Source organism: Schistocerca nitens, chromosome 4 (assembly GCF_023898315.1).
Source record: "Schistocerca nitens isolate TAMUIC-IGC-003100 chromosome 4, iqSchNite1.1, whole genome shotgun sequence".
Taxonomy (NCBI): domain Eukaryota; kingdom Metazoa; phylum Arthropoda; class Insecta; order Orthoptera; family Acrididae; genus Schistocerca; species Schistocerca nitens.
The window spans coordinates 931,531,074-931,545,250 of NC_064617.1; the positions used below are offsets into that span (position 1 = coordinate 931,531,074).

The 14,177-nt window shown below is 39.7% G+C and overlaps 1 protein-coding gene across 1 annotated transcript in view; it reads left to right on the top strand.

Moving 5' to 3' along the window:
• The window catches only part of LOC126253562 (protein bric-a-brac 1-like), a 257,675-nt gene that overhangs the window by 152,640 nt on the left and 90,858 nt on the right, over positions 1–14,177 (top strand). Inside the window, exon 5 of the mRNA XM_049954973.1 lies at positions 2,610–2,817. Within this exon, the coding sequence (XP_049810930.1) occupies positions 2,610–2,817 (208 nt within the window). The remainder of the gene's footprint in view (positions 1–2,609; positions 2,818–14,177) is intronic.

Consider the following 14,177-nt stretch of genomic DNA (forward strand, 5'->3'; position numbering starts at 1 on the left):
TCAGCTGCTACAGATGAGGCTGCTGCTCCTGGTGTTGGATCTCCAACTGCAGTTCAGGCTCCTCTGTTTTGCTGGTGTAGGGTCCTCTGATGTAAATGATCTGGCCTCTGCTGTAGGTGACCTGATGATTGTCATAGGTGACCCATGCTATGCCATGGGTGACCTGACCTTAGCTGCTGTGGCTGCCATAACTTTTTCTGTAGTTCAGTTGGCTGATGATTGGGAAGTTCGCATGTATGTTGCCTTGGCCTTCATACATGATTTCATGACTGTGAGAATTTCAATTATCATTGCTATTTTACCCTTTTTGTTCCTATGAGCAGGTGTTGCCACAGGGGAGTGTCGTAGGACCTTGCTATTCACAATATACGTAAATGACCATGTGGATGACATCGGAAGTTCACTGAGGCTTTTTGCGGATGATGCTGTGGTATATCGAGAGGTTGTAACAATGGAAAATTGTTCTGAAATGCAGGAGGATCTGCAGCGAATTGACGCATGGTGCAGGGAATGGCAATTGAATCTCAATGTAAACAAGTGTAATGTGCTGTGAATACATAGAAAGAAAGATCCCTTATCATTAAGCTACAATATAGCAGGTCAGTAACTGGAAGCAGTTAATTCCATAAATTATCTGGGGTACGCATTAGGAGTGATTTAAAATGGAATGATCACATAAAGTTGATTGTCGGTAAAGCAGATGCCAGACTGAGATTCATTGGAAGAATCCTAAGGAAATGCAATCCAAAAACAAGGAAGTAGGTTACAGTACACTTGTTCACCCACTGCTTGAATACTGCTCAGCAGTGTGGGATCCGTACCAGATAGGGTTGATAGAAGAGATAGAGAAGATCCAACGGAGAGCAGTGCGCTTCGTTACAGGATCATTTAGTAATCGCGAAAGCGTTATGGAGATGATAGATAAACTCCAGTGGAAGACTCTGCAGGAGAGACGCTCAGTAGCTCGGTACGGGCTTTTGTTGAAGTTTCAAGAACATACCTTCACCGAGGTGTCAAGCAGTATATTGCTCCCTCTCGCAAAGAAACCATGATGATAAAATCAGAGATATTAGAGCCCACACAGAGGCATACCGACAATCCTTCTTTCCACGAACAATACAAGACTGGAATAGAAGGGAGAACCGATAGAGGTACTCAGGGTACCCTCCGCCACACACCGTCAGGTGGCTTGCGGAGTATGGATGTAGATGTAGATGTTGTCTTACAAAACTGTCTGCATAAAAAAAGTATTGCATAGACGGCATCACTGCAGATCATGAACTTTATTATTCCAAGATTACCACATGAATTTTTCATGAGATCATGTCTTCATAGCACACTAGCAACAAAGAAATTCACTTCAGGTGTTTTTCGCAGAGCTCCCTAATAACATTTGCGCATTTGCTCTCTTTCCTATATGCAATGTTGACACCTCCAATTCACACACAGTCACTACCCATATTTAATATCATCTTACAGCATTTCAGTACTTCCTTGAGAGGGGCTCTAGGATTGGTGATACCCATAACATCATTGCCTTAATTTCTGCTACTTCCCTTCCAAGACTGTAAGATAGCATAGCAATGTGGCGCAATGTTTTGATCGTGTTTGTCTGCTGTACTTGTTTACAGGACAGCTTTAGTGCATAACACAAATTACTGCATTATCTAACAAGATTGATATAACTAAGTCAGATTGAAATTCATTTGACTGTTGCTTTGAATCTATTAATGGCCCTTGACATGAATTTCAGATTGCTATACTGCGGTCAGAATGTTTTTGTCCTACAGTACTGTCATTCAGTACAAATTCGTGTTTCCCATTTCTGTCGCAAAATGTATTTAATAGCTCTTCAGTGTCCAAAATCTACTTTTCACTAATGAGAGTACTTTTGTGGGTTCTTCACATTTTCGAAAAACTTGGCGATGGCTGTTACTCTTCAATTATAATGCGCGAAATGACAGCAACATGTTTTATTTAATTAATATGCTAAATGTGCCCACCTGTGCAATACAGAACATAGTCTTACCCTTTCAATACATTTTTATGGCACGGAATGCCCTTTATTAGCACACAGTTGTGGATTTCAGCAGAGCTAGTAGTATTACATCTATGTGTGACACCATCTTGCCAAAGATTGTATATTTTATGTATTGCTGCAGCTTCATAGAAATGCTACCACTTTGACAGTTTCAGTTGCTAAATGTTTTGTTATTGCTTAAAAATATTTCATATCCCTGTAAACATTTTTCATATTTACTCTGATTTTTCCACTGAATGGGAAAACAGTTGGTGTTACTTAAATATACATACTTTTATAGTGATATGCTTTTGACATACCAGTTTACTTTAATTGTTATTGGCATGTGTTTCAAACTATTTATAGCTATAAATTTATATCCACAATCAGTCTATTTTGCTACATTTTCATCACAGTCACAAACAAATAAGCATTGAAAATCACTGCAAACCCAAAAATAAAGGAAGTACTGTTGCTGAAAATGCTAATCATGGTAGCATAAAGTGGACTACCATTCACAGTGTCAGTGAATTTGAAATGTATGAGCTATATTTTCCTGATATTATTTTTATAGTTGTTACCTCTCCAGATGATGCACAGTAATGCACCTACTCCTGTGATGACACCACACGGAATGCAGCCACAGCCAACGCAACAGATGGTTATGGATGGAACGCCACACAGTTCTGGAAGTGGTCCAACAGATGTTGATATCCCTCCAGAGGCCCAGCCACCTGCCCCTTCTGCAACTCTTGTGGAGAATATGGATATGCATGAGTGCACAGCTCATGACCGAGGTACACTGTTTGCATTTATGATTAAATGCAATGTTTGTCGTAACTTAAGGAACAAAACAAAATCAGCATGTGCAATGAAAACAATCTCAAATTTTACTTGAAATTATATTCTTGAGAAAACAATATTTTACACTCTTGAACATGGAAAAGGCCTGTAGAAAAACTATATAGTGAGGTTGCATTTGAGCCCAACTATGGAAAATGATAGAAATGCGTGCCTCATAATAGTTTGCAAGCAATTGAGAATAGCTTGCACTGGTGTCTCTATCAATTGTCCTCAGAAAGAACAATCCCAGGCAGATAACGACAAAATGTCCTACACAGTCATTTGGGATAATCCCCAAGGACCTTGCTATTCTTTAAATATTATGTTCCTTATGACTAAATGGATTCTGTGTAAAGTAACATTGTCACATTATGGAATTATTTCTCTTATTTTATTTATAGGAGCTGTCCGAAACAATAATAGAAAAGTACTCTTTTCCCACAAAGCAGCCAAGTTATACAGGGCATAAAGAACCAGTACATGTCAGTGTCCTCTAGACTATTGCACATAAATAAAATCACTACCTAGGGAATTGATATTCATTTGTAAAGAAACGACTAACACATTTTCCATAGTTCTTTGTAAATGCCACCTACTCCTTTCAAGTGAGGATACCACTGATTGGCAAAAGTGTAAGACCATCTTCACAAAGTTTAGTATGTACAGATTGTCTCATGTGCAAATTATTGGAGACCCATACGGGAGTTTAAATCATTGGCAGGCAGTGTTAGTCACTGTGTTTTCTGCTGTAATTCTGTGCAGTATTTTACATTAATTATATCAGTCAAAAGATAAATGTTGAACAATCCTACATTCTCTAGTCTGCTTTCAATCTTCCATTTGTACTTCATCAGGAATATTGTTGTTGCATATTTCAGCTTCATTAGTTCCCTAACAATGTCTTCATTAAGGCTGGAGGAGGATGTGATTGGAAATAATATGCTTACTGTGGAATTTGGATTGATCTATGTTAACATTATTTTATGTAAGGGTCATTGTATTAGTTTACTTTTTCACCAAACCTTTTTCCTTTACATTATTTTATTTTTGTTCCTTAACTTATGGCAGACATGATATTTGTGAAATGTTTGTCATTTTTTTATTCATTAAACTATGGGTGCAGTTGAATACACAAGCTATTTCACTCATGTTTCTGTTTCAGGTTTTGGATTAACAATTTTGTGGTAATTGAAAATTATTGCTAATTCAAGACTAAAGGAAATTCTGTTGCTGAAAATATAAATTGTGGGAATGTGAAGTGGGCCATCACTCAGCTGACAGATACATCTTAGATGTGGCCAGCTAATACATATCTAAAGGTATTTTGTTCTTATCAGGTAGGGAGGATTCTCAGATAGCAAAGGAGTGATTAGTCCCCAAATGCATTCGCACCAAACAATAGTTAATGTCATATGGAAAATATGGAAAGAGATGGTGTGTGTATTCAGGCTTTTGAAGGAGACAAGATTATAATAAATGACAGTTTGAGAGTACTATGATTTTAAAAATGAATAAATAAAGAACTACATTAAAAATGTGCGTGGACTGGGATACGAAACAGAACACTTGCTGTTCATGGTAAATGCTCTTGCAGGCTTGCAACCTTTCTTCACTGCTTCAATTCTGTCAATATCTCTCTCCAATACTTTCGGAACTTGCGAATAGCTTTCCCGCATTCCTTCCTGGACTGTCATTCCTGGAACAAAACATATTATGGAGCTGATGGTTCAGTCAGTAAGAGTATTGCCCATGAAAGTTAGGAGACAAGGTTTGAGTCCAAGATTCGAGACTCAGTTTTAATCTATTATAAAATTTCACAACAATGCGGGTGCCACTGCAGAGTGAAACATTCATTTGTGGAAGCAACACCTAAGCAATGACTGTGTCATTTTCTCCCGGGTAGTCTTTCTTTCAGCAGTGGTAGTCCAGCAAACTATGCAGAACTTACATGAAGTGTGTAATGTAGTATGGAGCTGATGATGGAATCAATGCTGTGAAGTCATACATGATTCATGCCTTGATAGAACAATCAAAAATAGCATTGCTCAGGAAAGGCAAATATCTTGAGTCCAAGTCATGGTCCTGTACACAGTGTTACACTATCAGGAAGTTCTTCAACAATGCACACTCCACTGCAGAGTGAAAGATACATGCTAAGATTGGCAAGATCTACAGTCTGTGTGAGCCCTCTGATTGTTTTGTGATTGTGACCAAATTGTATAATTTATCTTCAAACCATTGAATTGTTAGCATTGATCTATCAGTAGTGATTGCATGTGGGAAACCGAAGAAATTTTGCCAGGACCTGACACCTCGAAGATGATGATATAGATAATAACTGTGACAATCTTAGTTATTACCAATAAATATCAGAGTCAGTAGTAAGCTGGGGAAACTGTGGTAATCTTTAAAAAGATGCATGAAGAATTGATTATCAAAATAGCTGGGCTTTAACATACTAGTTAAAAAGAAATACCTTATCACCCAAATTTGTTACAATTATTGTTAATAATCTTATATGTTACTTCCTTTGATTTTGAGAGTGCAAAATGTGGGACGTGTTGAAATTTAAATATACAGCAAAAACAGTGCAAATGAAAAGAACCAAAAAGTCAAAAGTAAATTAAAACAAAAGTAGTCCATTAGTAGAAGTAGGAGCTTAAGGACTCGGGGTGTTGTACAGCACAAAGTGTGTTGACTAACAGAACAGAAGATTTCATTATTGACCTATATATTTGTCAATTCATCTTCTGTAATGTCTTTAAAACAATGATTTGGAATGCTTTGTGTTACGATGAATGCCAGGTTGCTCTATAGCTCAGATTCTGCATTAGACAGTTATCTATCTGGGTTTGTACATCAAAGAAAGTACCACCTCCATTGGGACCACAAATAGTAAATCACTATGGTATTGAAACCCACTTCCACATCGCTTTACAATCACTCTTATTCTTTGAGAAAATCTGCAGTAAAAATAATCTGATTTGGAAATTCTGCCTTTTGTGCTGTCTTCACTATGTTACCATTTACTATTGTACATTGAAGGAACTTCTGTCTTGTCCTGACAGTGCCAAAAGGCACACCTCACAATTTGAGATCAGTTTAGCTGTTCTGTGTGAGCTTGTGACGAGAGTTGTGCTATTAGTATATTACAATGCAAATTAAAGTGACAGGTGTGTTTCAACCATTCTACACAAGTAATACTGTCTCTTCTCAAGTAGATCACAAATCCGGAATGAGATTCAAATGACCATAATCAACTTGCTTCATTTTATAAACCTTTGCTAACATAACTATTGTGTACAACTTCGTACAAAGTGGCAAACTGTGGTACTGTCATCACAAGATTACTGTAGTATTTCCCTATGGCCTTACTAATCTTTCTTTATAAATGCAGTAACAAAGAGTAAGACATTCAAAAGATTACTGTCTGAGATGCCAGCCAGCGTGAGATTGGTTCTGATCTGATCTTGCATGTTAAAAATATGTACAAGAATACACCATTGATGCTGGAACTTAGGTAATCCCAACTCATTATTTGTCATGTACAAAGGTGTTTTGAGATGAGTCAGTGATTTCCCACCCCTACCCCGCCTCCCCCTGCTTAATTTGAATTACTTTGGGACAATGTTGTGCTCCACAGTGAGAGTAGTTGAATAACAACAGATAAAAAGTTAATCAACATTTTTTCCCCAAAAAAAGGCTAACCATACTTATTTACCGGTTTATGAATAAAATCTCGTTATCAGTTCATAAGGAACATTCAAAGGAAACAGCAAGCTAAAAGTTTGTGCCCCTTTCCTGTAAAGAAGATCTGGTCTTCGGTTTTTATATTGCTGTGTTTATGCCACTTTTCCATAAAGAAGATCAGAATGAACATCTGGTCATTATATTGCTGTGTAAACATTGGCTTTTCATAAAAATGTTCCTGGAAGATTAAAACTGTGTACTGGACTGGGACTCGAACCCAGGATTGAGAGTCGTCGTCAGGTAGCTCAGTTGATGGAGCACTTGCGCATGAAAGGCAGAGGTCTTAGGTTCAAATACTGGTCCAATTGACAGTTTTAATCTGTCAGAACGTTTCATATCAGTGCAAAGTGAAAAGTCATTCTGGATTGGCTTTTGATATTTGCAGTCATTATTTATAATCATAATCTGGCTTGCTAAGACTGATTTCTTTTTACATTATTCCATCAGCAGCCAAACAGTGACTATGTTGAACATTTCTGCTTATTGTATATGGAAATAATAGTGCATAAAATAGAGCAGTGTTATTTTTAACGAAAAACTGCAATATTTGAGGTATTATTTAGAAAATGCAATGCATGTACAGAACTGGCCGATGAATTACAAAAGAGTTTCCATAGCATGTTAGTAGAGCCAGTGTGAGGGCAAGTGGTTCTCTGTAACATCAAGTGAATGATCTGTCACTTCAGATGTAGGACTTGAAAACAGATCTGTGTGGAAATAACAAGACATAAAATACTTCAGTTTGTTGGTTTGGGTTGAGTGAAACGTTATCAATCAAAAAGAGCATGATAGTTGATTCATTGTACATACACACACTTTGCTCTGCAAAGTTAATTAAGTTAAAGAAGAGATGGATGACCTCAGTTAGATGTTATTTTCATTCAAAAGAAATCGTATTTAATCTTGATACAGAGGTATAACTGACAGGCATATCTAGTATTTCCTAAATGGAGGTGGTATTTGAAAACTATATATGCAGCGTTTATATGTGTTTGCTGGCCACATTACAGCTCCATCTGTTGGGTGAGTGATGACCTGATACTTTTCCCAATTTTTCGAGATAATGTTAAATTATAAATTAGCATAATACGCCAGTATTCACATCATGCCCATGACACCTGGTTAGATATGATAATTTTGTCTCCTTCCAAATCCAGTGTGCATGTGTTTCAAAAATAACAAAAAATTAAAAGATCTGGTTGAATCTCTAGTTTCTGGAATTTTTAAAATTTGCTTGTACAGGAAAATAGTATTTGTGTCTTGGGTATTATTTTGTTATTATTCACAAATACTTTCCTTGGTTTATAACTGCTGATGCAGATTTCAGATTAACGTTTCTTCACTTCTGCAGTTCTATAGCTAACTCTGTCTTCTGTTTTCCTCCTCCAACTCCCACCCCCACCCCCCAACCCCAAATGAAATTAAAATCAGGAGATTCTCTCTCCTCCTCCTCCTCTCCTCTCCTCTCATCTCCTCTCTTGTCCTCTTTTTCCTTTCTTCATCAAGATCTAGACATTTGTTACCCTCCTCTGATTAATCTTAACGTGGCAGCTGTTAATTGGATTTCCACTTTCCTGTTACAAATATTATTATTTTTTCAGAGAAACCTTTGTTTGTTAACAAACTTCTCACAGACATTTGTAATTTCGTCCAGTCAGTATGCTATGACAGTGCCCAGACTGAAGTAAACAGCTTTGAGGATAATCTATAACCTGAGAATGTTAGTAAAACCATTAATTAATGATACATACACTGAAGAGCCAAAGAAACCGTACACCTGCCTAATATCGTGTATGGCCCCCCGTGAGCACACAGAAATGCCGCCTCACAACATGGCATAGACTTGACTAATATCTGAAGTGCTGGAGGTAATTGACACCATGAATCCTGCAGGGCTGTCCATAAATCCGCAACTGTACGAGAGGGAGGAGATCTCTTCTGAACAGCATGTTGCAAGACATCCCAGATATGCTCAATAGTGTTCATGTTTGGTGGCTAGTGGAAGTGTTTAAACTCAAAAGAGTGTTCCTGGAGACATTCTCTAGCAATTCTAGACGTGTGGGGTGTTGCATTGTCCTGCTGGAATTGCCCACGTCCATCAGAATGCACAATTGATATGAATGGATGCAGGTGATCAGACAGGATGCTTACGTATGTATCAGGAGTCCCATATTACTCCAACTGCAAATACGCCACACCATTACAGAGCCTCCACCAGCTTGAACAGTCCCCTGGTGACATGCAGGGTCCTTGGATTCATGAAGTTGTCTCCAAACCTGTACACGTCCATCTGCTCAATACAACTTGAAACGATACTTGTCTGAACAGGCAAAATGTTTCCAGTCATCAACAGTCCATTGTCGGTGTTGTTATGCCCAGGCGAGGCATAAAGCTTTGTGTTGTGCTGTCATCAAGGGCACATGAGTGAGCCTTTGGCTCTAAAAGCCTGTATTGATTATGTTTCATTGAATGGTCCGCACACTGACATGGTGTTGCATTGAAATCTGCAGCAATTTGCGGTATGATTGCACTTATGTCGTGATGAAAGATTCTCTTCAGTCGTCGTGGGTTCTGTTCTTGCAAGATCTTTTTCCAGTCACAGCGATGTCAGAGATTTGATTTTTTACTGGATTTCAGTAAATTCTGCTGCTTCAGTTTGATTTCTTCATTACCTGTTTCTACTTTATATGCTGTTTTTCAGAATAGCTTTTGTATTGTGTAGCTATTGTAGATCTGGCTGTTTGCCAAGTGAAGAATCATGGTTGCTTGGATTAGGAGTGTACAACATCTTTGACCCCAAGATGAAGAATCCTTGTTAACATGCGATAGATGTTACTCTGGTAAGTCTGATTAACTTTGCAATGATTCCAACACATTTCAAAGGTATTTCACTGCAACAGATACAGATTAGGGAATAATTTATTCGCTCGTCAATCAGTAGGCCTGTCTTGCACTCTATTTAGGCAACAGAAAAAGTGGGAAGTTTCATAACAGTGCCAAATCATTTTGGAAATTATGTTTTGCTGTTACTTCTCACAGGGGACTGTGTGTGGAATTGGGAAAGTAGATATAGAGGTGGTTTGTTGTGTTGTCTTGTCATGTGGTCTTCCATCCAAAGACTGGTTTGATGAAGCCTCTTGCAGCGTACAGCCACTCTAACCTGCTTACCATAACAGTCAAGCCTTAGTTTCTCCTCTAATGCCCTCCCCCCCCCTCCCCCCTTTTCTACACACAAGCACAATTGTGCACGATCCCACGATTGGGCCCCCCCTCCCCATCTCGGCGCACACACACAGGCCACTCCCTGCCCCCCACTTCTTCTTCTTCCCTGTTTAATGCAGTACCTCTTCGTTAGTTACTCAATCTACCCATCAAAGCTTCTGCATTCTTCTGTACCACCACATTTCAAAAGCTTCTATTCTCCTCTTGTCTGAACTGTTTCCCTGGCATATAAGGCTACACTTCTAACATTATGGACCTTCATGCACTATAGAATGTCTTCTTTGTAGTTCAACTGATGAATAAATAGCTGTTGGTAATAATCAGAACAAACCAAGTTAACACTATCAATGTTTAGGTTTGAGTCAATATACATTATTCTCTCAAAATACACTCATGCTGATCAGCTTTCTATTACCAAGATCCATTAGTTTTACAAAATGTAAACACTGTAAAAGAACTTCACGTAGTCTAACCTAACTATGCATGTGGTATGTATAAAACTATTCCAGTGATTAGAATATTTCTTGCAGTATGAAACTATGTCCCAGTGATGACTAACTATAAGTGACTATTGATGACTGAAAGAACATCGCTCAAGGTGTCTAAATAATGACTGAAAGAGTTTCTCTAATACCTATGAAACTGCTTGCATAGGATACTCATTACAAAATTTTAAAATACAGAGCAATTACTGTACATATTTAATAATAACATAAAGGGCAGAATGGTAGCCGATACATATTTGATAGTGAAATTATTTTAAGTATTGGCTGCATTGTATTAAAATGGTGTTAGTATTAGGGTGTTTCACACTGTTTTCTAGCAATTCTCACTTAAAATATTCTAAAAAGTAAAATCTTATTTTACATGTTTCCCACTAGCCTACCCTTTCAATAAACACACATCTTTTCCCCAAAAATATCATTGCCATCAATTTTGGGTTTCAACCAGCTTTTTTTACCTAGTATTATGTGAGTGTCATTGCTTTGCAGGAGCACTTCAAACTCTGCAGCTTTATCCCCAGTTGGGATGTTGTCCCACTAAGTTCCGCCACACCTCGCTGAAGGTTAAATTGGCACAATGTTCATACAAAAATGTCTAATCTCAGGATCACATAGTAACCTTTGCTCACATGAGGCAACACTTCCACACATTTTTCAAATTGAAGTGACCCAACCAGACAATTTAATTCCTCTGACCTTGAAGACCTCACAGTACTGTCTCCTACCACCTTCAATCTTCAGTATGGTGAGGTTGTTGACAATGTCTCTGGATGTGCCTGTTGATCCATGCCTACAGTATTTTGTATTAGTGGAGAATAATCTGCACTTATCCCTTACTTCCGTTGCCGTATCAGTCTTCTCAAATTGTGTTCTCAACCTGACTGGAGATTACTGTCTCACCCTGTCTTGACATATCGGGTAACAGGCCCCTCAGGAATGTGTCAGGTGTCCTGTGATTGGCTTCTTTCAGTTTAATCTTATTCACCTCACCATTCTCACCTAACTTGTATGATTGTACATTATGTATCCTATCTGCAAAATCTTCCATTGTTTCACTGTGTCTTTTCATGATTCTGCTTAATCATTTCCAAAACAACCTTGCCCTCTGTTGCTCCCTATATCATTTTGGAGGCCTTGTTCCAATTGCCCAAATGACTGCATTTTTATTGCCTCTGTACACCTAACAAAAGTTTTACCTCTCCCATCAAACATAACTTTGTCACTTGCAACAACTGATTATCTGACCAACACTCACCCCTTCTGATCTTTTAAGGTCCTGCACAAAAAACACCACATTTTCAGTTGGCTTGTCAGAAAAGGTAGTAATCAGATTGGCCACAGCTGGGTCTAGTTCAGTCTCGGATGGCTGGATTGATAACTGCTCATCCTTAATTGCCATTTGCTGTAGTAACTTCATTTTATCTATGGTTACTGCGCTAAGTTATCCAGTAACACCTGCAATGTCACTGCAGAAACACCATGTGTCTGTGAACTCTGCTATTGTGAAATCTTCAGCACCTGCTCACTAAAAAGTACAACATAGCTCTAATCGACATCAACGTGTACTCTACACCTTGCCATGCACCACCTGCCAAGCAGTATAGCCATAATGACAGCACACAAAAAATTCTGCCAGCACTGATTCTGCATAAGATGCACTGACCCTAGCAGGTTCCAGTGAGAACATCTTACTGGCTACAGACAGTACTCCCTACGGTTCCCACAAAACTGAGACACATCAGTAGGTCCCACTTATTTGACTAATGTAACTTTCAAGTTCCATTGTATTTCATACCTGGATCCCATCTCTTCTGCACACACAAGTAGAATCAACAGTTTGCTCCCTAATCCCACTGTGTGATGACACTGCAAGCTGTGACTGTGACGTTGTGCGGGTGAGCCTTCTCATGTCCACTGAAGTTGACTTCAACACATCTGAAGTCAACCTTGGGGGGGCGGGGGGGTGATGTGCCACTTCTATGCAGGACTGGTCAACGGCAGTGGGTCGTGGCGAGGGCGCAGCCCAGTGCCAGCGTAGTAAAATAGCATTTACAACTCACTTTATTACAACCCATGCAGCTACACTCTGACACCGTAGTGAGCGGCCACACATCTTATGGTGCAGGAAGCGCATGTGGAGTGGTGACGGCTGGTGGCCAGCCAGTGGGTACTGACACATGAGCCCCGGAATGCTGATGCCTGCAGCCAGCTAGCAATATACGTCCCACTTCAGTGAGCCTTGCTGTGTCCAAGTGGTGAAGTGATGCAGAGGAAGACTGGTATTTCACTTGCGGTGGATGTCACCCTCCCACTGGAAATCCTGCTTTTACTAATGGCTGTGTAAAAGCGCTGATTGCAGTACCGCTCTGGTCACAACCTGTTGCACCCTGGGCAGGAGTCAAGCTGCTGCTGGGGCAAGCCTGAAGTGGCACATTAGTGGAGTGGCACCAAGTCCCAGAAGACAGACTTTGTGCTAATAGTGTGTGCCATAGTGGCAGCTGGCCGGTCTCATGGTGGCTGCTTGCTGACTCATGGTGTGGCGGTGTCTGGTATAGCCCCCTCTGGTAGTCACTCAGCTGGGCCTTGAATATCTCTGCTAAAAAGTCACATCTATTTACATGAGATAGAGGCTCATTTGTTGTTCCCATGTGCCATCTAGTCATCCTGCCATGATCCCTAAGACCCTATCTTACCACTGCAGCCGGCCGCGGTGGCCGAGCGGTTCTAGGCGCTTCAGTCCGGAACCGTGCGACTGCTATGGTCGCAGGTTCGAATCCTGCCTCGGGCATGGGTGTGTGTGATGTCCTTAGGTTAGTTAGGTTTAAGTAGTTCTAAGTTCTAGGGGACTGATGACCTCAGATGTTACGTCCCATAGTGCTCAGAGCCATTTGAACCATTTTTTACCACTGCAGTGGCAGGTTCATGGCACCGGGCCTGGTCTGTCTCATAGTGCATAAACAGCCCTGTTGCTGTAGCTGGTATGCCAACATACTGTGCTCGCCAGTTGCTTGTGGCTTCTGCAATTCTGCACTGCTATTTTTCCACAATGCTGGCACTACTCTACACCAACACTATCAATGTTACAATGTTAGGCCTGTTTGTAAGTACAATGTCTAATTTCCATTTCGTCTGGGCTATCAGAGTAGCTGCGCAAGTCTGTTTCCTAAGACTGTCTGTCCATCCTGGCAGCAATGAATCTGTATACGTTCCAGTCTGCACTTGATGATTAAAGTTGCCTTAACTAATATTGTATAATCTGAGTATTTGTGGACTACTGAGTATAGACTTTCTCTGAGTAATTCTAAAACTGTCGCAGGGAATCGGGTGGCCAGTGAAAATTTGGATAATTAACTTGAGTTCACCTCAGCCTGTTACTTGCATCCAGATAGCCTCACAGTTTGAATCAATGTGAGCCATGATAGACACAGTATTTCTGTATACTTCATGAAAGCCCCCTGTATGGAGTCTAATGTGGCTTTTCAATATATGTCCCGAATCTCGTGAATATTTTGCATCTTGTTATTTTGGGTTTCAGTCAGCTCTCTGTTCCAAGAGTAATATGAGTGTGATAAGGGAAAGGCTGGGAGAATATGTTAAAACCTAGTAGTGACTGTGTGTAAATTGAAGGTGCCAATGTTCTGCACAGCAGTGACAGCAAAGCCAGGTATGTATTGCACAGCTTCAACTAGTATAGCAGGAATAGTGTGGGTAGGGTCAGTACTGTCATATAGACCTAAATCAGTATTAATAATTTCTACATTTGCGGTGTCCACATTTGAACATTTCTGTCTGTAATACTTTACATTTTTTTTGGGGGGGGGGGGGGGGGTGTTATAAGA